Source organism: Danio rerio, chromosome 3 (assembly GCF_052040795.2).
Source record: "Danio rerio strain M-AB ecotype USA chromosome 3, GRCz13ab, whole genome shotgun sequence".
Classification (NCBI taxonomy): domain Eukaryota; kingdom Metazoa; phylum Chordata; class Actinopteri; order Cypriniformes; family Danionidae; genus Danio; species Danio rerio.
This window is the reverse complement of record NC_141023.1, coordinates 32617631-32644858: the sequence shown is the minus strand read 5'-3', so window position 1 is coordinate 32644858 and position 27228 is coordinate 32617631. Positions and strand designations below refer to the sequence as shown.

Sequence of the window (27228 nt, the reverse complement as noted above, 5' to 3'; positions counted from 1 at the left end):
TACAATGATTATATTTTCATCTCTTCATGATTAGTTTGTTGTCTATATTGTCTACTCTTTTTAAATGTCAAAAAAAGTGTGCAGTAGTATCAAATATGATGCAAAATTATTAAAGCGCACAAGTTTATGTTAGATGTAGAAGTTAAACTCTATCATAAACACAACTAACAATAGTTTAGGACATAAAAATGTATCTATATATAAAAACTAAAGAGGAGTTGGAAAATGTGTCTTTGCCAACTTTTATAATGTTAATTTGGATTTAAACTTATTATGAACCAGTAATTCCATTTCTTAAATGCTTTCTTGCATATATATCTCACTTTCTTAAACAGCAGGCGAATAATTGCAAACGTGTATGAGCAAACTTTGTACTTCAGCTTGTTATGGCGACAGCTCCTCGCTGATAGATGGCACATTGATAAGACTGAGATTAGGTTTATCAGCAGCCAATGGGAGCGCGGCGCAGTGCAGTGGGGGTTGACGGGGGCGGAGTTTTTCGCGCAGCTGCTGACACTCGTCAAGAATTGCGGTGCGGGACAGCCTGGAAAGTGCGTGGAGACCAGTTACCCTGTCGAAGAGCGCTTTTGTTTTTCATGGAGATATTTGCCAGAAGCACGCGAGGGCTTCGACACGAGATGCTAAAGACATTACTTTGAGCTCGCGGCTTTTGGAAACACCGGAGCAAGTTCCTGCCGTGTCTGAGCAGCGCTTCAACGGGATTATTCAGCAGACCGAGCGCTCTCTCTCACACACACATACACATTAATGCGGACGGCTGCGTGTTTACAGTAATTATGCGTCAACACGGCGGTCTGGTAACGAATATTTAGTCAACGTTTCGTTTGGAGCGAGGAGGCGTTTGGGAGCTTTTCAAAACAGTCGCTCCCCACTGTAGTCCTCGGACGTTTCCACGGGCTGCGCGCGGGATTCTGCTCGCACTCATGTAGCAGTTTCACGTCGACCACTGGGTCTTATATAGAGCCACTGCTTCAACAGCACGCTGTGTTGCAACAACTCGCGCAGGATTTTAAAATCTGAAGAATGTAGTTCATTCCCGGTGGACAGCGCGAGCTTCTGCTGAACTGACTTACACAAACACACTGAAAGCCTTCAAGTTCTTCTGCACGCGTTTTTTAAGAGACGCTCCCTGTATTGTTTTATAAGAGGATCCTTCGTGTTTTTGCCCTATAATATATGACGTTTGGAGCCTACAGCTACATTTACTTTCGGAGAATATTGGCTTTTATTTCACGATGTACGAGAGCGTGGACGTTGTGGGACTGACCCCTAGCCCGAACCCGTTTTTAAGCATGGATTACTACCACCAGAACCGCGGCTGTTTGATCCCGGATAAAGGCCTCGTGTCGGGAGCGGCCCGCGGGTTCAGGAACCCTCACTGGAGCGGCTCGAATCACTGTAGGTGGCCTTTTGTTTTCTTTATGCTTAACACAGTCTCTGATCTAACATTATGCGGACAATTTCGTTCGGAGTTCCTCCCCCGACTGCTCAGTGTTTAGGGGGGTCACTGAGGCTCTCACATACACGTCAGCTGATGAGTGAGGGTATTTTCCTGCATGTGTTCATGTTGGTTGTCTCAGACCCAGTGAGCTGACTACCTAGACAGCTGGTATATCCCTAATATAAATCTTAGTGGCTGGTGTGACAGAATCGGAATTAGTCTGGTCACTTCCAGCCGGTGTTGCTGTGAACAAATTGATGAAATAGTACTGTATTTTTAGTGTTGCTTTATGGAATGGCTTCTCCTTTTCATGCAACCCACTATCTCAGATCAAACACTGTGTGCATGTTAACCCTTTCAGGAACAGCATTTCCATTTCTATTGGTACTGTCTTGAGTGAGTTACAAACCAATCAACCTAAATGAATGTGGGTTCAAATTCCTTAGGTTTTGAGAGGTCAGGGGTCATTTCTGAGGCAGTTTCCCCCCCAGTGATCACTATATGTTTACTTTGTGTCAGTTCATTCCTCACAACCACTGTCTTGTTTTAGGTTTGTGGAAACAGTTTTTGGTTTGGCTGATTGTGGAAATCAGTGTACCGTAATGGCTTTTGCATTTAACCACTTCAGTAGTATAATGCTTTTGAGTTTGTTACCATTCAGAACAGCATAACTTTTGCAAACGAATGCTTGAAAATCAGGGTACACATTACATTAAGTGTTGATTCTCCTTGTTTATTGAAAATTCTAGATTGAATTTCAGTATTATTTTCATGTCATTTTTGTGTTATTCCCATGTGCATTGTGTTTTCTGTGTGCAACCACCTAATTTTGTGCATGATCGTAGTGCTTTCTATGGAAAACACTGCATTCTTCCTAGTATACATATATAAAATGCATTTATGGTTAACTTTTATAAACTCATTCGTCAGCGTTTCACCTTCAACAAAATGTTGAGTTGTGTGAATCTGACAGGAAGAAGTGCAAAAATATGGTACACAATATCTCAGACGCACCATCAGCAGAGTTTGGAAATGAAACCGCATGAATGACATCAGTTACTGTGTACTGAATATTTGGCATATTTCTCAAATGGAGATTCACGTTTGTGGTTTCTCTCAGTGTCCTCTGCGTTTGCCAGGGTTAAGGGCCTGATTGATCTTATTGATTGCATGCTTTCCTCAGTATTTTTGTTTTACATGGAGTTAAAACTGTTGCGAGTATTTTTAGTATAAGACATTTAGTTATTGAATAATTAGCAATTATACGAAATATTTCTCTTAAAACTTAAGAACATAATGTAAATAATTTCTCAAAAGACAGTGAATGCTTACTAGGCCACAAGCAATCAGTGATGTCTTCTCGCAGCGTATGGTATGTGTTTGCAACACGAGCGTGACATTTTAGGGGGCCAAAGTCTGTCTGGAAACATGGTCTCCAGTGATTGTTGGGGCATGTCAACATTGCTAATCTTGTGTAAGCCTGTTTGAGGGATGATTTGTTCTGCAGCTCAGCATCCTTTTCTTATGGAGAACAGTCCTAGCAGCCAAAGTATTTATGGTTCTTGAAAAGGGTATGTAGAGCAAGGAGAATCAGTGGTGCGTCCATGTGCAGCTTGACCTCGGAGATTTGAGGAGACCAGATCTAAATGAAGCCATTTATAAATGATAAGAGGAAGTTTTTGGGGTTGGTTGACCCAAAAATTAAAATTGCCATTAATAACTTACCCTCACGTTGTTCCAAACCCCAGAGAACTGTCTTCAGAAGACAAAGCAAGATATTGTAGGTGAAATCTAAGACCTTCCTCATACTACATACAAAGACAGCAAAGGTCCCAACTTGTTTAAAGACCAGCATCAAAACTTTCCTTACTTTCATGGGATGCACATCCTATTCTCACACTGAGGAGAAGAAACTGTTGAATAATTGTACTTTGTGTGCACAAGGGATGCTCTGATTGAGCGGGCAGACATCGGTATCAGCCGATAATCACATTTCATGACTCGATCGATACTTGCTAATCTGGCCAGTCTCATGAACCGATCTCATCACAAATGTTTGTTTACGAGTTAACAAGCAGAGGACACATAAGAGCTAAAATCTATATACATATCAGAACTGAAAGTGCTGTGTTTTCAACAATATTGCAAGTTCATTAAATCCTGGCTGGAAATAAAAAAAAAACTAAAACATTTTTAAGCTTGAATATTTAATAAAACTTATAGTAATATTTGTTTTGTAATAAGCACTAGTGTATGGAGCTATTTCCTTTTAGTAAAGAAGTAATGGATTTATAGGTGTTTATTTAAACTCCTTATGCATCAAATGAGCTCCAAACTTCATTGACACATGTTGAATCCTTTCATGATTTTCAATCTTTCCAAATTTACTAGTGATTATTTATTTAATTTTTTGCCTTTTTTAATCTGTTTAATCTATTTTGTTCTGTAAAGTTGCTTCTGACCATGAGATGTTCACACTAAATGGTATCTTATATATCTTAAGCTTAGGTATCATACTTGGACTGAAAATGTGTTCTATGCTTTATAAAGCTTAAAGCATCAGAATCTGTACTTGGTATTGGCTGATCACCATGGCAAGGAATGGTTACTCGCTATCAGCTGCAAAAATCCCTGACTAGAGCATCCATAGTGAGCACAAAAATATTCCAGTGGCTACATAATGTAGCGATTTAACCATGAAGGCATTTGGTCTGTTATGAGGATATTATTCGGTACCCTGCTGGACTTTGAACAAACCAGAAACATTGCTGTCTATGGAGGATCAGGAAGCTCTCCTATTTCATCTAAATTATCTTAATTTGTATTCTAAAGACAAACGAAGATCTCGGGGGTTTGGAACTACATAATGCTGAGTATTTTTTGGGTGAACCAACCCTTCAAGATTCTCAGTAAATGTCATGTTTGAATGAAATATGGTCCACTAGTTGTCTTTTCCTTCCTGTAGACTTGATTGTATGTTGTGCTTTGCTTTTCTATCCAAGACGATATTTCGAATGACTCATGATATTTTGCAACCCTGACATTTAAGGGGCATATGGGCTGGGAGTAAACATGCTTTATTTTATTTTTAAGCACATCATAGTTTCCACTTTCCAAAGTAAATCACAAAGCTTTGAAAGGCTCCTGGGAGCCGTTGACTGAAGATCAATGAATTGCATTGCTTTTTCAAGATAATCCTCAGAATAATTAAAGCCAGACTGCAGTGTTTTGAAGACCAAAAGTCACGAGTCTTGCATAAGATCTTGAGACTTTGAATAGATGATAGATGTTTCCAAAGCATGTTCCTTTAAGTGACACTTCAAGTGAAGTGGACTTTAGTGTTGCATTTTCTCTAGTACTTTTGTGTATTATCTTGCCTACTTGAAGCGTGCCGTGTGATTGGCTCTCCATGGCCTCCAAACATGAGCACCTTCATGGCCATCAGGAGCGGATTAAGCCTTTACCTCGCTGACCTCAAGGCCCTGCTACCTCCACGCAGTGAGAGGCTCTGGCGCTCCGTGTCTCAGGGAGGCATCCATCACAGTGTGTTTGAAAAGCTCTCCATCATTCTGAAGGCTGCCTGGGACCCAGCAGAATGAAAGCAGGCGGTCGGATCTCTCTGCTGTTCCTCCCCCACTAAAAGACTGTTAACTTTCTATTCACAAGCCTCCTCGTGAAATTCCAACGTAGCTCTTTTGTTTTAACCGAGAGCTAGATCTCTTGTAAACATGCTGGTAATGCACATTGTGCATCTTTTTACTATATAGTGTTGCAGTTCTGGTATTTGCATAACTGTGTAGTCCTGTTTCCTTCCGGAGTGTGGACGGTAATAGAGTCTTGAAAGATTAACATCTATGAGATTTAAAAAAAAATTAACTTGCTGATTTTGGATAAATTGATGTGAAACTGGAAAGTTACCAATGCTTGATAGCATGGAGTCTGACAAGGGCCTTATTTTAGTGTTGAGATGTATTGGTAGCCAATCATTTTCATAACAGTCTTGTTGTGCCATTTCGGAATCAGAATGTTTTTCATTTCATGGCGCTGTTGCTCTAAGAATACTTTGAACAGAAAATGTTGATTTATGCTGGCAGGCATGGTTTTAAAATAAAAGTTATAGTTAGTTAGGGTTGCAATGATTATAGATTTTGGTTGTATGATTATTGTCTGAGAACAAATCACTTATCACGATTATTATGCATTCATTCATTTCAAAACACTACTAGTTTAGTAAATCACATGAAAACTTCTTATATTTTAAAGTGTTATTTGTTGCTGCTCAGTAACTAATTAACACGGCATAAAATAATAAAACAAACAATAGTCCATTTCTCTTTGGACTTAAAAATAAGTGAAAAAAAGTTGTGGGATTTAAACAGAAGTCATCATTCTACACTGAAAATAAATGACAGAACAATGAGTAAATAAAAAAATATAGTATTAAAAATATTATTTGTTTATTGTAAATCTAAGCTACATATTAGCTAAGTATTTTCCTTTGTAAGAGAACAAATGTAGCCAAAGGCTGCTGAACTTCAGTCTGAAAGGCACTTTTGAAAAACTATTTTACACAGTTTTTTCCCTTTTGTATTTTTTCTTTTTGGAGTAGAAAGGTCTATTCTAGAGCTGCACAATTAATCGAAAAAAGATCGCAATCTCGATTCGACCCCCTAAACGATCTTAATCTAGCATTTCTACGTTTCTGCCAATCATATTTTTAAGTTCAGAAGAGAAGCAAACGCGGCTGCACGAGTCTTTTTGTTGTTTCACACACGTTGCTCAGCAACATGGACACCTCCAAATGATGTTAAGGTATAACTCACCCAAAAGCTAATTTTCGTCTTCATATAATGCTGTATTCACGGCCGGGAAATCACACATGATGTGAGCTGCTGACTGTGCAGCCACGCACTACCTAATGATAGACATGCACGTCTACTTTAGTGAACAGAACCTGCATAAGCTGCAAAGTGAGTAACAGGTAATAGAGTTGCAGATAATATTCAGGTTGTGGCATAGACTGACCGTTTGGGAGCTGCACGCGAAGTATGAACAGCACTTAGCAGTGAAAATGAAACCGAAAGCGTGCACATAATTTAAATAATCACATTTTAGAGTTATGATTGCGATAAGCATTTGATATGTTTTTTTCTTTTATAGCGAACACAAAGTTGTGCATGAAAATAAATGTTTACAGTGTCAGTATAACTACTCTAGCCTATATAATGTTGATTTTACCAGTGAATTAAATGGTCTAATAATGTTCCCAATGACAGATTGCAAGCATATATCTCAAACATAATTCAACATCAGAGTTATTATAAATAGAATATATCATTATTAATAGAAACCAATAGACCTACACAATATTATTATTGTTGTTTTACCATATGTTTGATAATCTCATATTAAGCTTCATTTTACATCTACAGAATCATGAGAAAATCGTGATATTTATTTTAAGATCTCATTTCGCGATTCTCATTTTAGCCAAAGTCGTGCAGCTCTAGTCTATTCCATACAAAGTATGAAGCTAACCGGTCAGTCCATGTCACATAAATCACTGTGCACTTGTGCCATTCTTTTAACTAGGAGTCTGGAAAAGGTAACCATGTGTCACCGCTCGCGTGCCATGTGCGCGTCTGCCAAATTGTCTCTGTTGGAATGATTGAACTTGTGCATGCAAAAGAGGGGATATGTGAATGGCCCTTAGTTAATAGCCTCAGCCATAGTTAAAATCAGCCTTTAATCCAGTGTGCATAGGTGTTGTGTACAAACTCTGAACTTTTACACTTGCGCACACTTTTAGTTGCTGCAGTTTTGTTCTGTGCAGAAACCTTTACGATTAATTAACCGTGACGAATTAAAGCAAGGTTAATAGTAAAATCAGTTGATTGTTGCACCCCTAATGCTACTAGCATTTTACCACAGCTTTATTGCATGTTTGTCTTTGCATAAGCCAAGTACTTTTTTCATATATGCCAAGAAGTGTATTAGGGATAAAACTTATTCAAATCAGTGCATGCTTATTTCCTCATTATTGCATACAAGGTCATCTCTGTGTAGTCTAAATTATAACGAATATTTTTTTTATTGGTGTGCTTGAATAATATACGTCATGAAGTTGTCACATTTAAACTATAGCATAAAATTATTGTAGTCTGCAGCGTCTTCTATTTGTTAAATGTATGCAGCATTTTATTATCTGCCATAACATGGTAATAATAACGGTCTTATCAGTGCATTCCTAATTTGCTTGAAAATGTGAATGCCAGCTAGTCAAGCGTCTATGGTGTTTTATCGGCGGCTTGATGAGTCTCGCATGGAGCTGCAGCATGGAAGCCCTAACTAAGGAAACGCATGTGGCGTTTTATTGTTTCCCATGAACAGTGCCGTGCCGGTGGGAGCAATAGCCCAGCCCGGTTGCAGCTGGGAGGGGATGGAGAGTGGAAAAAAGGGATTCCTGTTGAATGAGGGGAGAATTAGAGGAGTTTGAGAGAGTCCATTTGGTTAACCGAGACTTACTAATCTCCAGACAGCGTGGCAGGCATGCTGCTGAACAGCGAATGCGAGAGCTGCTAGTGTACAATTTGCCAGTGGCCCTTGTTGGCAAGAGTTGTGCATGTGTTGCTGTGGTTTTGGCTGGCTGACCGAGTGTTTATTTCTTTTAGCCTTAAATACAGAGCACCACTTGCAATAGATACTGGGCCTGCTGGCACTCTGGCAGCACACATCCATGCAGATCAACAGCAAACACACACACATCTGTGCCATGTGGATTTGGGGGGGAGGCAGAGGCATACACAATTGTGACCAGCTGGTGGTGTACCATGAATGGCTGTGGCTTGGACTCTGGATAGCACAGCTAAAATGCATGTATTTATGTTTTCAAGGGCCTGTTTAGTACCTAAAACAATGATCGGAAAGGAACCTGAATGAAAGCATAGTGCTACAAAGCCTGGTAGTCATGTAGCATGGATTTGAACAAGTTATAGTTAGGGATGCCCAGTATAATGGTATATGTTGGCTTAAAAAGTTTAAGTTATTGCTTGCACTGCATTGTATGGTGTAGATCAGTGGTTCTCAAACTTTTTTCATCAAGTACCACCTCAGAAAAAAAAAATCTCCAAGTACCAATAAATGAGTAGTATTGAAATACAGTAGCGTGGTAGGCCCAGTAAATCAGCTACAACTCTGCCCAGTTCAAAAAAAAAAAAAAAACTTGGCAGATTACCTTAGAAATATAGGCTATATGTCTTATATGGCATATTATATACATAATTTTTGATACATTTTGAAATGTGTGTAGCATGTACATGACATATTTAATGCCTCCGCGTACCGCTAGAAGAAGCCTGCGTACCACAAGTGGTACATGTACCACAGTTTAAGAACCACTGGTGTAGATGGTACTGTGTAAATATACAGTTAAATACCGGGTGATATTAACATGGTTATACTTTTAGTTTTATTTAATTGTATTAATTTATGTAATTTATGTATGTTTTTTTTACTACCAAGGTTATTACGATGATTGATTATGTGGTGGTGTTTATAAAAATAATAAGGGCTGGGCGATATGTGCAAAATATCATATCCCGGTATATACGATAGGAGGAGGAATATACGATATACGATATCTATCCGGTATTTTCCCAAAAATGGTTACTTGAGAGTTAAAGCCTTTATTAAAACTTTATTAAACAATTTTTGAGCAAAATATAATTCAAACACAGGAGTTTCCCTCCCTGTTTACAAATAAACAGCTGAACAAAATCTTTGATGAATACAGTACAGGTTTTTCTCATGCTTAAAACTGTTAAACACCATTTCAAATTAAAAGAAAAGGTTTTTACAGGGTTTTTTCCTGCTTCACACTATACGCAGCTCTAATGTGCTGCTGTGCAAATAACAAAGTAAACAGAATAATGGAAAACATAGCTACAATGTCAGAGCAGAAAAGCAACACACTTAAATATTAACACAGCAAAAAGTCTTGTAGGATAGAAGAACAACAGTATTTTATGTCATAATTACAGTGTTGTTATAAGTAATCCTGTATAGCACAGTTGTGTGATTTATAAACAGCACTTAAATCAGCTGTATATGTTTTTTTGTTATACATTTACATGTATGTATTGTGCACAATTATTAAACAGTTCACATATCGAAGATATAGTCTTTCACTCCATGTAAAAAATCCTACACTTTCTTTTGTTTTGACTAAACTTGTTTTACTAAATGCTAATGAAGGAGATGAAAACGAATAGACTATAGATATGAGCAGTAAGGAAATTGTTTCTGAGTACTTTGATAAAATGTTGGTTAAGCGTATAAATGTAAACAGTCATTATAACAGACCAGAACGCATAGCTAAATGTGTTATAACGTAAATGTAAAGAAGAGTCCGTCGTGTAATAAATACTGTACTTATAAGCCGTGAATGTGAGGTTTCACTTTCTAAATGCGGTATAAGATTCTCCCATTTTGGCGTTTTTTTTTTTTTTTTTTTTTTTTTAATTTAACATTTTTTTTTATTAATAAATTTTTTTTGCTTGTCAATTTGACAAGGCTTCTACATTTGTTCTTGCTGTTAATTGCAGAAGAAATGATCGATAAAAGGTTTCTAATAAACCACTGTGACAGCTGCAGGCACTGGGTGACATGTTCACGCTAGTCGGATAGATTTCTCACCACATCAGCGCTACATTCCGTCAGTGATGAATCGTTCTTGAACGATTAGTTCATTTTGAACAAATCTTTTGATTGACTCATGGAGCGATAATGATTGACTCCTGGAGTGAATCATTAATAAGGAGCTTGCGTGCTGCTGCCTTGGAGTGGTCCTGCAGAATGCGCACGTGTGGCCTCAAACTATATCAATATGAACGATATTGGATAATACCGCATCGCGTTGGGGAATTATATCGATACATCCCCAGTACTTGATATATCGTCCAGCCCTACAAATAATTGCAGTTAATAATTTAAATCTTCATCTCAGACTTTAACTTGTAGTTGTTTTGCATACAAAGTAATTCATTAAATAAAATAGGATTAAGTGTTACTTAAATGCTGTTAAAAACATTACATTTGCTTAATGTAATATAACATACAGGTTCTCTTAATTAGGTAGCAAAAACTGGCTGACTTCAAATATTGGCAGTTAGATTGAATAACCACGATAGGATGATTAATCTATCATGACAGACCTAATTACAGTAAGGTCATTTAGGCCATTTGTAAAATGAGACAAATGTTGCCAAATAATTTAATCTATACAGGGCTTGAAATTAACCTTTTTGATTGGTAGCACCGGTGCTCCTAACTTAAAAAATTTAGGCGCATCAGCCATAATTTAGTCGCACCAACCAATTATGAGCACCGTTACTACAAGTTTTATACAAACATATTTATTGTATTTGAAATCAACACTAATCAAACTAACAAGCAAAAAATATATATATAAATATATGCAAGCGTGAGGAAAATATGTCTCAACGAAATCCCGTTATCACAAGAAAATACATTTTTATAACAGAACTGAGTGAACATAGTATACACGGAGCGCTCACTGGCCCTGCACGCACTGCTTGAATGAATCTGTTAACGATATGACTGTGCTGTTCTCACTTTTGACTGTCGGATATTGCACTGATGCTTTTGACACATTCTGTACCTTATTATATGCATACATGTTAACAGCAATACCGGTCTTTTTAGGAGTAGCGATGTTAGTTTACTCCGTTTGTGATGGTGTACATGGTGTTAAATTTGACATATAGCTGCCCCTTGCACGGCGGACAGCATCTGGCGATTATATGAAGGATTAAACAGAAGCTCGTGCTAAATGTGGCAAACAGTTACTGGAAAATCCCATCCCACGGACTTTTTATAGCGGACTTGAAGCCAATGGAAGTCTTCTACTCTTGGTAAAGTGTAGATGGTGGATTAACATTCAGCACATGATCAGTATGTGTCATTATTTGTAACTAGATGGTTTTTAAAACTAAATCTGTCAGTGGTATGTGATCTTCATTCTCATCTTCAGCGCTTTACAATTTTTCGCGGTAGTAGCTCTCTGTCATCCAAAGCCAGAAGGCGCTGAGTGATTGACAGCTGATATTAACCAATCATTCGCGTTCAGTGCTAGAGCAGTGGTGGGCCAATAAGAAGAGCGCGAAGGCGGGGCAAGCATTACGGACTACAGTTTACTACAGCAAGTTGACATGACAACTGTTTTAAACCATTCCTGAGCGCTGCGTTTCGCTTTTCAAGTGTAGACAAAGAGCTTAGAGATGCATTCTGCGTGATTGTCTCCCAAATCCGCGCATGTGCTGAACATTTTGCAGTTAAAACTGGTCGCACACAACAATTTTAAGCACTCGCAGAAATGCTCCCAAATATATTTTAAGGTCGCATAGATAAAATTTCGGGCGCATATGCGACCAAAATGGTCGCAATTTCGAGCCCTGCTATGTTTATATTGTGTACATAATGGTTAGACTTAAATAGCTCATCTTCTTGCTTTTGTTTTCCACTTGCAACTCTCTCACTTTGATCTTAAACATAATTTAAATACACTGATAAATGTAATCTTTTGTTAATCTATATATGTATTTGTTTTTCATAATGTACATAAATAATATTGTGATGAATAAAAAAAAAGGAAACCCATCAAGGTACATCTCTGATTCACTCTGAAAGGTCAAGCTTTTGTCTCTGATGGAGTGGTTCGTGTATCATAAATGACAGAGGTGATCAGTATCAGTTTAGTGCCAAGGAATGACCCTCGACAGGTTAATAGTCAGATGTGCATGTTGGGTACACAGCACTCTAAATATCACCCGTCTGGTGTCTTAAAGTTTTAGATCAGAGAGACAACTTTTACCCGAAGGCTGAACATTAGCCGAGCTGCTCTGTAATCATGGCGGTGGAGAACAGGGAGGTTTATACCTGCACAAGGCCATAGGGCAGGATTTTGCAATACATGGCGCCCTTCCAAATCAGATGTGCAGCCCCCAGCTGTAATGGCTGTTGCTTGCTTTAAAGTGCCGCCATGTGCTGTAAACCGCAAGCACATCTCATACATTAGATCTCTTCTTAGTCATGTGCTATCAGGTTATGCTGCATTTCTTTATGGCGGTAGAAACCGTGAGCACATGAGAAGGTTAATGAGGGCAAAGATGGCAAATTCTTCACTTAAACTTCTGGTTTGGGTATTCTTATTGCTTGGTAGTTTGTAACCTCTTTGTAATGTTATTATATTGACTTATTTCTATACCGTTCTTTTTTTTTTTTTTTTGTAGACTCGACACAGTTTACGGAAGCATGGATGGAGTGGGCAGCTCTATTTATGTAGTGCTAAGGCGGATTTGAAGGGCGCGATGCCCAAATGCATTGACAGATTTTGGGCTGAAGCTAAAGCTGTCTAAGCCATTCTGCCCATGCTTCATATGCTCTTTGACTCGGGAGTGATTATCTTGATTACAGATGGATGGCCGTACATCTGTTTTGCTTCTAAATGCCTAAATTGAGTGGTGAGACTCGATTTGATTGCTTTTGTGGCGACAGCCATTGATAATGTGTGTAGAAATGAGAGCGATAAGCACCAAAGTCTTTATTTAAAGTTGCAGAAGATGAATGTCGTCCAGCTGTGCACGATCGGTTTCAAAAGACTGCGCTTGACCCATTGTGGTGTTTCCTGATGGCCAGTGACATCAAGTGAATTCCTGAGGGCCGGATTTCGGCACAGAAAAAAAGAATTTGTGGACGAGGTACTTAAAAACTCAGACAGAGGGGGGTGGAGGGCGTCTCTTATATTGCACGTTGTAAAATGTCAAGCAAAAGAGGGCAGAAAGAGAAACCAAGACCAGCTATAAACACAGGCAATAAAAATAAGGGAGGCCCGGGGGCTGAAACCTGCTCTGCTGAGGGGCCCGTTGGGAAGGGGTTGGCCAGGGCCTCACAGAGACCATTGGGCTGGGCAAGGTTAAAAGGAACCAAATAAGCATGTCTGTTATGTCCAGCAGGGTTTTTTTTTTTGTCTAGTCTTGGATCTCCCAGATGGCCTTTGAAATTTTGCTTATAGTTTCACATAACAGCATGATTCATGCCTCAGAATTTTGTTTTATGGATCATGTCTCAACTTTCCCATCATGACAGTGAGATAAAATAATGGCTTTGCGTGCACAGCTTCATTCTGTCATTTCATTTTTCCCCCAGTGAGATCTGCAGTGTATTAAACATCGTCGTGGCTGAATTATTCCTCCAGCTAGGGTGCGAAATGGACCGCTCCATCTTGCGAAGCTTGCGTTTTCTTCACTCGCTGGATTGTTAATTATCAGAATGAATTCTGTTGGGCGCCGCAAATGAATATAGTGGCTTAATGAGGCGCGTACAGTTAATAGAGTTGTGGGAACCACTACTCTACACGTCTTGTGATTATCTACATCTTACTGATGGGAGAAATGACTCCTGGTGTCTGATGGTCTTTGCCTCATAGCTTTAAAAAAAGACAAAAACGTTAAATGATGAAGCTGCCTCTTAGTGTTAATTAATACGCTTGTTGCTGGAAAAGGGCCAAAGATATGGATGCAGTTTGCGCTAATGCACATCTAGCATTTTATACTCTTCTGTGAGATGTGTTTGACAAGATGAAGGGCCGTTTGTTGGGTCGAACGGCAATAAAGACGCTGTAAATGGATCCTTGACAACCAGTCAAACTAAACAACTCTCTAATCCCACTTCCACAGCATCTGACATTTGACCTTGTTTGATTTCCTTTACCTGCTGCTTTGCTTCCCTGCCCTCTCAGCTTTCTCTCTCTCTCTTTCATTATCTCTAAGTCCAAGAGCTTTAGTTTGCAAAGAATTGTTGCCATTCTTCATGAATGTTGTTGATAGGGTTGTACTGTTAATTGAATTATCTCCACATTTAATAATAATTCTGTTTATCACAAGCTATATTGATACTAGGCATGGGCTGGTACAGTATAAGATTCTGACTGTATGATAACCTTGGATAAAAATATCACGGTTTGATAGTATTGTGATTACTGCTCTAAAATATGTGCTTTTTAAATGCCTGGATAAACTAAAACTTTTCCCCTTTGAACTCAATATATTTTATTTTGAGAAACATTTATAATATTTTGTAACAGTAAACATGTCAGGCTAAATAATTCAAATGAATGACAGAATTCTGCTGTCTTCATTATTTTCAAAAACACTGATTTCTTTACTATTTAAAGCAGCATCTTTGGATATCTCTTCTGCTAGAGGTACCGTTGTTCAAAAAAAAATTAATTAAAAAAAAGCTTACTTGTATTAGGATTGGTAGTATAGAAAATTTTGGCGTTGTATGTTGTGGAGTAAAGTATTGCACCCAAAATGTACTTTTGCGTCTTCCTACAGTTTTTTTTTTTTTTTTTACTAAAAGCTTTAATGTTTAATGTTCGAAAATTAAACAATCTTTGTAAAGTTGTTTTTATTATTATTATTATTATTATTATTATTTTGTTTATTTTGTAAAATGCAACAATGATTGTTTTTGTCATGGAAATATCATCAAAGTATTGGCCCAAATTGCGTAGACAAACAAATATTTTAGATTTTTAGTAGCAATCAAATTGTATTGTGGAAATATCAAATAGTGATTTTTGTACAGAAATGACTTTTACATCCTCCAACATGTACATCCCAGCTAGAAGATGACCTATTGATTGGTTTGGCAAATTAATAGTCATTGATAACCGAATGGTCCAACAATCCGTTAACTGCACAAATCCATAGCGTTGGGTTTTCTAAACTGCGTTCGTTTGCTAGAGCCACTGAGAGAGATCTGCTGTCATTATACAGTATGAGAACAGACTCTAAAAACAAAATCACTGATGCTTTGGTGTTTTGGGATGCAACACTGTGCACAATTGCATGCGTTAAATGGGGATTTAAAACATTGCCTTTAATGTTTTAACATTTTGATTATAGTGCACAACCATGCATGTTTTCATATATTATGTAAAAAATAATTGATGATGGACCACTGAATTATTAAAAATTGACATTATTTTTTTAATAATCCAATGGCTTGGAGTTAATCGTACCACTCATGTTATGATTACCACACCTAAAGACAATGTTCAGATGTTTTATTTCTAAACACTAGTCAGCTTTCTAACCTTAAACCAGTTTCTGTGTGTATCCATAAGGTTCTGTTCCAAAGCTAAAAGCAATGGTTTGAGCCAGTGACAGCCCACTAATGCAGTTATTATTATAGTTGTTTTGATAAAATCATTAGAGCAGCGCTGACCATGCATTTCTGTTTGTGTGTGTGTACATATTTGTATGCAAAAAAACAACAAACAAACAAAAAAAACAAAGAGTTGGAGAAATAGTGTATGTGCATTCAGTTGGCAAACCTAATTTTGCAAAACCATACGTATAGTTTATTTTATACTGTTTTCTCATGTTTTTATATACTTGTTCAGCATATTAGTCATTTCTGTGGGCTAAGGTTTCCCTTTGGTAAAGTAATGCAGAACTATAATGCAGTCGAGACTTGCTTAGAACACCTTTAGCTTTGCTTTCGCCTGTGAATAATTCCACACCTCAGAAGTTCAACAACCAATCAGAATGAAGCATAAAACAACTCTTACGGCATTTAAAGCATCTCATTTAGTGACCATTAATTGGTTGTTGTCCAGCAAGGTTCAATCTATCTTTATTTCTGAAATCCACTGAATAAAAAGACTCTTATCCCAACTACTTTGTTGGGCAGCTTTTTTGTTTGTTTACTGTTCACACACTTCAATAAGCTTGTGCAATTATCTGTCCATCCATATTTTTCACTTTTCTTTCGGCTGTAGACACACTCAGGCCCTGCAGTGATTCAAATGTTGGCTTCATGGGCAGTGTAAGAAAAGCACTTAACTAGCGCTAACAGTCTCACAGCCACTCTTTTATTTGGAGTCTCTCTCTACACGTTCACTGAGGCATAGGCTGTTGCGGATGAATGTAGGTCAGCAGCTATTAGTGGCAGATCAGGGGTTCCCTCAGCTATGACTGAGCCGGCCCCCTTCGCTAGGCCCTTTTGTAAGTCCACAATATGCTAAGCATGCCTGTCATCATAAAGCATTCTCTGGCTTTGGGGCTCGCGTGACAGCCTGGTTCAGGCTTGGTTGAGATGCGTAAGGCGCAGTGGGACGTAACGCGATCGGTATCTGGAGAGCCGACTCTAAGCGAGCTATTTAGAGGCAAACCGTAAGCCTTTAAGATCCTGATTCCTGCGCCGTTTTTAACAGGGATCCCACAACATAACTCCGCCCATGACCAAGATTTTCGCAAAAAGCTAATCTCATTACTGACCTTGATCTAATTAAATCTCTTCCCTCTCTGCCATTCTTTGTGTTTTTATTTGCCTGGTTTAGTTCTGTGTCTTGAGACGCAGCTGTAATAGGGCTCTTTGGGAAATGCTAATTTCGTCTCCACGTGCTGCACCACACTTATTTGTTTGCTTTTAGGACTTTCCTTTTCCCTCCGCTGTCCAAGGAACCCATAAAAATGTGGCTTAATTGGAAAATTGCTACCTCTTGGTTTTGACCACAAAGAGCCCTGGCAAGAGTTTGCACTTCACCCTGCTGAGTTCAGCTGCTGTGATGAAAGGGCACTGCTTCTCTGCGCTATTACATGCCACCATGGGCTCGCTGGAAGAGCTGGACCTCAAATCAGCCGTTCGCTGATGTTCCAGCTGGTATTTACGTCAAGGATCGAGGCTGGCACGGATTGTGCGTTTCATCTATACTGTCAAAATGAATGATTATATGGGACAGTGCACTTAAACAAGTCTCAATTATTTATTATGAGGGCGCTATTTTGGAAATGAATACAAATCTAGGGCAAAGTAGTGATTTTAAATAAAATAAATTTCCCTCCAGGCCCAATTGGAACTGTTGTTCAAATTTGTTGTTGTGCTGCCAGTGTTTATACTGGCCCTACCACAAAAATACACGTTAGTTTAAGCAACATATTTGTTCGTCTTAGAGTGCTATTTATGTGCAACAAATAATTTGTAGGTTTACATAATAACCATTTTTAGTTCTTTGGCCTTTTATACAGTCATAATCAAGTTATAGTAATGAAGACTTTTAAAATGCTTAACCATGGAAAGCAATGACAAGCTGGCATTGTGGATATTTTAAGCTTGTTCTAACTGATGTTTGCTTGCATTCTTGCATTTACTTCTATTTTAATATGCACAGGGTTAGTGTTAGCTAATATATATTATATGGCCATGCATAATCATAGTAGATGAACTGAAGTCACTATATGTTGAAGTAAACTTGAGATTTATAAATGTTATCCTCAAGACTTGCATGGCTGACTGACTTCTCTGAAACACTTTTTTTGCCTCCATATATGCACATTAGAATTAAATTGAATTCATCATGCCCCAAAACACACTTTATAATATAATTGTTTCCCAGAAAAAAAATAAAAGTTCCATATATGCATCTCCTCCGTAATCTACATTTGTCACACGCCTGCCATGGCCAATGGTTTTGAAGTACCTGCAATTAGGTGATTTACAAATGAACAATAAATGCCGTGCCGCTTCCCCATACCATTCAGTCCATTCAGCATCTGACTGAACGCCACACAAAGAGCCTGTGTTTGAGCTGAATGAAGTTTGAATTGCTCTCTGAGCACTGCGAAAGCTCAATGAAAGCGGTTTTATACAGTGAAGATTACAGAAGACTTTATTAATTGAACAACAGGACTGGTTTGTGGGCAAATGCTGTTCTCATGACCCGTTGTGTGCTGTGTAAACAGTGACTCATCAATCAGAGCATGAGATCTTTGCGGATAGTCTGCTATGAGAGCTGCTTGGTACATTGCCTAAAAGAGTGATCCTGTTGGGGAGAGCCTTACACACGCATCTGTGTTCTACTTAAGATGTTTGCAGTTGTGGTCATTACAGTGTTGCAAGACAGAGTTTGACCTGCCAACAGTGTTTGATTGTCAAGCCGTTTGTGCTGCTCTAGTCACTTCTCTGAATCAGTAAATTCCTCAGGATTGACCAATCGATAGCTAAAGTTGTTGAGAAACTTGAGGTGTTGGCAAATAAACTTTGATTTCGGTCACTGTTACCCCCCTCCCCTTTCCCACCTAATTATGCTGGTTCTGCAGTCAGTGCTTGGTCAAAGGAACTTTGAACCTCTCAGATCTGTCCCATATTTGAGCCAAATGATGACGTAACTGACCGTCGCTGTGTAACATGTCCACAAATAAACATACTGTCTCACTGTCTGAATATGTCTTTGTTTTAAAAATGTATTTTACATCCAGTCTCTTTTGTGTAATTGATAGAGTCTTTTAAATTTATATACATATAGTTTATTGAATTTTGGGTATACTTTTTGTGGATATGTTAATGGGATAGTTCACCCAAAAATCTACTAATCTTTGACTTGTTTCAAACCGATTCGAGTTCCATTGATCAGAAAAGATGATATTTTAAAAAATGTTGGAAACCTGTAACCATTGGCTACCAGAGTAAGAACAAAAAAAATCATATGAAAGTCAGTAGTTACAGGTTTCCAGCATTCTTCAAATTAGCTTCTCTTGTCCAAAATAAGTTTTTTGTTCTGTTGAGAATTAAAAAAAATGATAACAGGGTGTCTGCAGGGTCTTAAAGTCTTAATGTTTTAAATCTCAAAATAAAAAAAATGTAGGCTTAGTCTTTAATTGACTGAAATAGTCTTGTAGGTCTTAATTTGTTGTTCATGTATTGCTACCCAATCTGGCCAAAACCCATATAATCACCAACAATGCATTTCAATAAAACTTTTAAGTTTTATTTAAAAAGTTCATTTTTAACTATGGTGTAATTATTATGTTTCCAATAACATTTGTTTAAAAGTGCTCCATGTATTTACTGCTGAGGAAGCTGACCTGGACAGATTGTTGTGCATATAGTTCATTATAGTTTTTAAAACGTTTAAAACATTTGTCCGTTTTTTTTATTATTATTAATAAAACAAATGTTTATATTGGAAAAAAAGAGTATGGATACAAGTACAGCTTGCTTGTTTTTACACAATGTTTAAAATATTTTGCTAAGAAATATCTAAAATATTTCAATTTATAATTAATTTATTGTACTATTAAATGTATTCAGTTATAATATTTTTTTTATAGGGCAAATAAAAATCTTTTTCATCTGGGCTATTTCAAAAATACTTTAGCGTTTAGCCCTTCATGAGTCTGTAATTTCATTCATAATGGTCTTTAAAAGTCTTAAATTTTACCTGGTGAAACCTGCAGAATCCCTGGATAATTTAATTATGTACCTATTTGCCATCCCCATACTTGCAACCATTGCGTTTATTTCTCGAAATGCAGTTCTGTCAAAGTCTGTCAATATGATGTTCAGTTAGAGGCCAAAAATGCTGAAGGTGGAGTACAGGCATACCAGCAGAGGAAACGCTGTACCAGGCAGAGCGAGCTCACTGTTCATGATGACTGAAATATTGGAGGAAAATCCTAAATATAAATTTGAAGGTGGTCACGTAATGCATTTTTTGAGGGTTGCTGTCTTCAGAAAAGTTTTAGATGTTTTGTTTTCACTTATTGTTTATTGTGGCACTTATTTATATTTTAAAAAATGTCAATAGAGTTGTACAAGTACAATTTGGACAAATTTTTTGGATCTACAGTTTTTCTTGTCTAGATTTTTAAAGATGGTATGAATACTGGTTTAAGAAAAAATGAAATAACTTTTTATAGTCTTCTTGGAAGTCTGAGGCCACTGGTAGTCTATAACAGCACATAAAATCTTAGCTTTTTTTTTTTATTCTGTTTTGATGATGATTTTTTTTTATATAGATTCTTAGCTCAGGCTGATGTACCTAATATTTAAACTTGTAAATCCAATTCTATGTCTCCATGTAAACACGTCTCTATGTTTGGAGGTTTTGCTTTTATTAATATATAAAATATATATAGGGTATTTCTCTCTTCCCTTAAGTGTATAAAAGCCTGTGAGACTGGATACCAGCGCAGTGGGTATAAATAAACTTTTTCACCACTTGCCCACCAAAATAGGTGGCTACTGGGGAGAAAAGCGGTCAATCATGTTCTCATTGACCAATAGCAGAGAAGAGGTGGGGCTTGAGGTGGATGAATCACCAGACTGATGTTCTGATCTAGGCCTGTGACTCACCAGCACTGTGGTGCAAAGTGACCTACATCGTAGTCTCACATGAGTGCATGCTTTTTATCCCGCTCGCTCCCTCATTTTTCTCCAGTGTCTCCATCTCTCTGTGCCCAGCAGCACTGGCCCATTACCATAATGGTGTTGGTAATGATGAGGCCTTGATTCCATTTGTATCCATCCCCCTCTCCCCCACTTACTGGTTTAACTTTGAATAACACAAAGAAACGGGGCTCATTTTTTATTGAGTGTGTGTCGGGCAAGTATAGTGAGGCTTAATAGTTGTACCAGGATCCACTTTCCCCAAGAGAGCTACCGCCAACGCTGAGAGGTATGCAGCGTTTTCTTTTCATGCTCTGCCCTATTTTTCCTCTCCCTCTGTCTCTCTCTCTCTTTCTCTCACACGCTCTCTATCTTTCTCACTCACACATAACTCTCAATCTTTCCACTATTTTTCTCACTTATACACACACACGCACATCCTTAAAGACTTTCACGCTATAATATTTTTCTCACTCTACATGCAGTAACATAATTGTCTTCTCGTATACAGTGTCTACTGCAGAGAGAAATAATGCTGACTGTAGCCCACTTTGACACGTCCTGTGAAATGTCAGTGTGCGTTAGTAGTACCAAGATTGCCAGGTTTTCACAACAGAATTAGCACACTGGCCAATCAAGCTACTCCAGCAAAACTCAAAATATGTCACTTCCATGTGAATTGTATGCATGTTTTACATCAATGTCTACGTTTAAATCATCTTTCCTTAAGTTTAAGAACACAGCTGATATAGTCTCACATGTGACTGCCATGTACTTTCTCAGTTCAAACTTTCTCAGTTAAAAAACATTGGAAGCGGGCAAATGTGGAACAGCTCTTGAGAAAGTAAACTAAACTGAACAAAAAGATATTACTATGGCAATAATTGTATATATAAAATCTCCAGTAAATATGATTGATTTTTATGTTCCGAATATTTGCATGCGCACACTCAATATCCAAAGCTCTTACAAATAGCATTTCTCCAGGAATATCACAAGAAAATATCTTTATCACAATTCTCAACAATAATACTGCATATTGCATGTTTTCACAGTATTATTCAGCTCTAGATTGAACCCCAAACTTGTGAATTACATTTTAATTATAGATATTTTAAAAATCCAAAATGATAATATAGGATATTTCTAATTAAATTGTGATTTATTGAATAATCTTCTGTAGTTTCCATATACTTTAGTTATTTAGCAACAATTCTGGAAAGTCCTGCCAATCTGTTGTCATGGAAATGGAAGAACAGCAACACACACAACCTGTCTCTACAATAGATTTCACAAAAGCGTGCTTAATCATATTTTAATTATTTTATAATTATATTTTTATTTTTAAATTTTAATTTTTAAATATGTTTGCTAAAATAAGTTATTTAAACCATTTGGATAAATAAAACAACCCATGGCAAGTGGTTAAAAGTAGCTCAATTGCATGGGAAAGCTGCAGATTTGGCAACCCTGGCTGATAATATACATGCATGTAAAAGAAGTGCTCCTCAGTCTGTAATAGTTATGTATATTCATAGAATTTGTGTATAGCAGTATAGTAATGCATATAGTTTGCACTACTTTTGAAATTTGCTAATAAATGCAAATCCTTTACTAAATGCAACAAAATGTAGCATGTAAACATCTTTTTGTTTGTTTCATATTTTCATATTGATAACTAAAAACAAATCGTATATATGCTGATTGCTGTTCATTTACATAACAAAAGCAGGGACCTATAAATGCAAACTTATTAGTAGTGAGATTATTTCACTGAAGTACAGAAAATATAATGGAGTTCAATTTGATATTTTAATGTAAAATTAACTTTTAGCTTCTAGCTTGACTTTAGTCAAGTCCAAACTAAGCCTCTTGGTCATAAAATGTTTGAATGCTTCTTCCCAAAGGTAAATCCTTATACAAATAATAGAAATTATCTAAAATGTATACAAAACAAATATTGGAGCATTACATTATATAACATGTATGTTCTACACTAGCATGTTTTTATAATGCAATTGTATTTTACATTTTTTTGTATTAATGTAATATATATTTTTTGTATTAGTAAGTCATTGTAAAATCTTATTAATCTTATTTAATTTATTGAATCTTTTGCAGTGTATAATAGTTTGGCTTTTTTTATAAAAAGAAAAGAGTCAGGGCACTTAAAAACAGTTAAAAACAGTTAAAGAGTCTCTTGGGCACACTGAGATGCAAGATGCATCTTTCTAGCCTTCACTTCTCTCAGCTGTTGCTTCTCTTCCTGTGACAAGACATCGCTGCCAGTTGCATGATCAGGCTGCTGTTCATGCCTTCATTGCCTCAGTCTTATTTCCTTTTGTTTAAAAAATCTAGTCCTAGGAGGAAACATTTTACTGGGTTTCTGTCAGTTTTCAAATTGATCCTAAAATACCTATGCCAACTTATAAAGCCTTGAATGGTCTTTTGCTGCAATATTTGTCTAAGCATTTAATCCCTTGCACCCCTGCAAGTACTTTACACTTGTTTGATGCTAGTCTTTTAACTGTTAAGTCAACGTAGCTAAAGTCTATGATGTATACTCTTCATTGGCCTTAAAATTGGGGAAATCTGTCCTCTGATGTTCAGAATGCAGGATTAAATCATCACTTAAAACGCATTCAAACAAAAGCTAAAAAAAAAATAGATGTTTTTGGATTTCAACTATTTCTTTGTTTTTATTATCTTGACTTTGTTTTTTGACTAGCTTTTAAGCATGTATTATTGTGTCTTTTACCTACTTTATATATGTAAAAGGCTTTGAAATACTACTTTTAAAGGTGCTATATAAAATTGCTGTGGTTGTTGTTTGTGTTGTAGTAGTAGTAGTAGTAGTAGTGGTAGTAGTTGTAATAGTAGTAGTAGTAGTAGTAGTAATGGTGGTAGTAGTAATAGTGTTAGTGGTGGTAGTAGTAGTTGTAATAGTGTTAATAGTAGTAGTAACGGTGGTATTAGTAATAGTTCCAGTGGTAGTAGTAATAATAGTAGTAGTAGTTGTAATAGTAGTAGTGGTGGTAGTAGTAGTTGTAATAGTGGTGGTAGTAGTAGAAGTAATGGTGGTAGTAGTAATAGGGTAGTAGTTATGGTGGTAGTAATAATAGTAGTAGTGGTGGTAGTAGTAGTTGTAATAGTGGTGGTAGTAGTAGAAGTAATGGTGGTAGTAGTAATAGGGTAGTAGTTATGGTGGTAGTAATAATAGTAGTAGTGGTGGTAGTAGTAGTTGTAATAGTGGTGGTAGTAGTAAAAGTAATGGTGGTAGTAGTAATAGGGTAGTAGTTATAGTGGTAGTAATAATAGTAGTAGTGGTGGTAGTAGTAGTATTTGTATTAGTAGTAGTGGTAATAGTAGTAGTAATATTGGTAGTAGTAGAAATTGTTGTAATAATGGTGGTGGTGCTGGTAAAATGACAACACAACTAATTGGAATGGTAAAGATTGTTGAAGACTGTAGATGTCTCTCATTTATAGCAAAGATCAAAAGTTGCTGTCCATTCTGTGATTCTCCAAGAGCACATGCATTGTTGCCATAGAATTGCTCAGAAACAAATCATTTAAAAGAATGTTCCTCTTGCAGTGGAAGCACTAATGTGTAACATCAAGGTAGTCGGTTCACTAGGTTTCAGAACAGAGCCAGTCTCTTGGCAGTTTTAATGTGATATTTATCCTGCCTGCCGGCTTAGGAATTGAGAGGAAGCGCATGGTGATGTCAAACAGCTCGACGTCCTCTGTAACTGCTGTCTTCCGTGTGCACAAGGGCCATCTCCGACAGGTGGTGAAACTGACCTGTTTTCCAAAAGCTGCACAGCGGTTAATGTAAGGTTACTCTGGGTCGAACCTCTGGGCATAATTAAAGCCAGTTTCAGCGCGAGGTTGTTCTCTCCCGAGCTACAGGCCAACTCAACAGCCATGACTAAGACATGTCTCCTCCGAGTGCGTAATTAGAGCGTGCCACCTGATCACAGCTTCACAGGAAGCCGCTTGTGCTGCCAGTTCTGCGGTTACTCGGGGTTATTCGGGTTCAGAAAAGCAGCTTCCAGCCCTCAAACTTTCTCTTATATAAGAGCCAGGGATTTCTTTTCAGTTCAGTTGAGCCGTTCAATTTTTAATTCAAGCTATTTATTATTGATCGGATCAAGTTTAAAGGAAGTTTGAGTCATTGTGGTGTGGGCTAGAGTCGATGGTGTAATTGTGCCCACCGCCCGAGCGGCTGCTGTCAGAAGAGCAGTTCCCATAACATTGTCCTGGATCTGGGCTGAGCTTTGTCCCTGTTATGGAAAATGTGGCACTCATATCAGAGCAGTTCAGTAGAAAGAGGTCAGACGGCGCTCTAGGGAATGAGCGAATGGCATAGAGAGCGAGATTTGGTGAAAGGGAACGAGTGCGCCGAGAGTGATTGGGAGAGAAATGAACGCTTTGACATGTAAAAACAGTCTCACCTTCTCGAAGCTCTCGTATTCGTGAGAGCTGGATGTGTGATGCCAGCCGGTAGTTTTTCTCACTTCCTGTCCTCTCTCAGTGTGTGAAAATACGAAGCGAAATACCATCTGCAAATGTTTTGCACTTGGACACCACTTTGCTTTAAATTTTTGCTTATAAGGGATCTTGTTTCAATTAACTTTTATTTGCCATTTGTAAGTTTTCAGTTGTGTATCAATTATTGGTTGTGAACAACTTTGAAGTCCAAAGGTAAAGTGTTGTAATTTTAGGTTATGCTGCTGTTTCCCAAACCACTTTGTTTCTAAGGTTTCTGTTAATGGTTGACTAATATATGTACACCTATTTAGCCTTTTTAGTATCCACTTTAATTATATTTTACTTATTCATTAAAAAATGTTGAATTAATTAAAGTAATTCACTTTAAATTGTATTTTATTATTTAATACTTTTAAATTATGTGATCTTACATTTGTCCTTTAAGTCTTGCCTTTGCTGCTGTCTTTAACGCCTTATTTACATTAATACATTTTAATTGAATAGTTTTAAAACGGCTTCAGAACAAAAACGATTCAAGTCCAAGCTAGCGTTATATCTAGCATTTCTAAACAGATCTCCGTCCACACTATACTGCTGAAAACACGCACCACGTGACCACACACACACACACTGTCATGCGCTGCAGCGTATGCGAAGGTCTTAGCCCCAGGCAGTCAGCTGGTGCAGCGGGAGCACACCTCCTCAGGTGAGAGCAGCGCATGTCGACAGTTCATCAAGCATATACCACTGGATCTCATCTCACTATAGTTTTTAAATGTGATATTTAATTCGTCTTGTCTCTATCTAATGACTTTTAGGTCTTTTGAGTCTATTACATGTTCTCAGGTAACGTGTTTTGGCTGAGCACAAAATATTAAATTATGTAACCATGTACACTGATTCTGCACATTTGACTGATCGCTTGACTTTATTTTGCTATATTGTATAAAGTTATCATGTTGATTTCCAGTATTGATTATTAAAACAAACTGAAATTCAGCAAGAGACATTCCTTTCATTAATTTTATTGAAAATGAAAGGAGGCAGTTATGTTATAAGCTTCGTTTTGTTATAAATATGCATACAGTAAAGTGACGTTGACAGTCATATAAATATGTAGCTACACAATGCCTCAACAGTTTTGGTGTCTGTTAAATTGTTAGTATCAAAATGAAAAGAGGCAGTTCCTTATATCATGTTTTCATTTTATTTTTAATGTGGTGAAACAATGTAGGCAGGTTGATGCGAATGATAATGTAAGTACTCTTTTTTCCTTTGAAGATTTACTCGACGTGTCTTCAGCAGTTTGTTTTCCATAACAAACTAGCAAATTCTAAACATCAGGAAAGTGTGCAAGACTTAAATTTGTGCACTAAATATTGAGAAAAAGCCCCAATCAGATCCGAATGTCTGCAGATGTCTTTTCAGATGTCTTCTTTTACCCTCATCCACACTGATATGGAGCAGCAGCATTTTAAAACCAAAATGGTCTCTTCAGCGTCTCCAAAAATTTCTGTTTTCGGGGCTCAAAAACTCTGGTGTAATGTGGACAGAAGGCGTAACCGTTACAAAAGTTATGAGTTTTAAAACTAAAACATGTAAACAGGGCCTAAATATTGGCAAAGAAAATCAAGGGTTCGTTCCGGCCTTCATGATAAACCTAGTATTATTAGCAAATTCTTGTGGTTTGGAAAAAATGCTAATTTCTATAGTTTTATGGCTGTTTCTAGGAATTTGATGAAATGCAATGGTCAGGTGAATTCTGTAAGTCTGGGAAACTCAACTAACCCAAATGATTACTGCCTGATTGATTCTGTTTTTTATTTCACAGTTTCACATCATTATTGTATTTTTATCTTGTTTTTCAACCTTTGCTAAATAAAACACTTCAGCTCTCTCAACACAAGTCGCTTTGCGTTCGATCATGTGCTGGGGATGCGTGTTTGTGGGGACGTTTGCTGGTTGTGTGTGGAAAGAGATAAGAACTCGACATCCTCATCTGACTCTGTGCCGGTGCCA

General features: G+C 37.4%; 1 protein-coding gene across 3 annotated transcripts in view; it reads left to right on the top strand.

Annotated features, from left to right (window-relative positions):
- The window catches only part of rarab (retinoic acid receptor, alpha b), a 213498-nt gene that overhangs the window by 163870 nt on the left and 22400 nt on the right, over positions 1-27228 (top strand). The window contains 1 exon segment of one of the 3 annotated variants that reach the window (NM_131399.1): positions 1239-1419. The exons of the other annotated variants lie outside the window; for them this stretch is intronic. Within the exon segment in view, the coding sequence (NP_571474.1) occupies positions 1257-1419 (163 nt within the window). The 5' untranslated portion in view covers positions 1239-1256. 3 annotated transcript variants of the gene reach the window in all.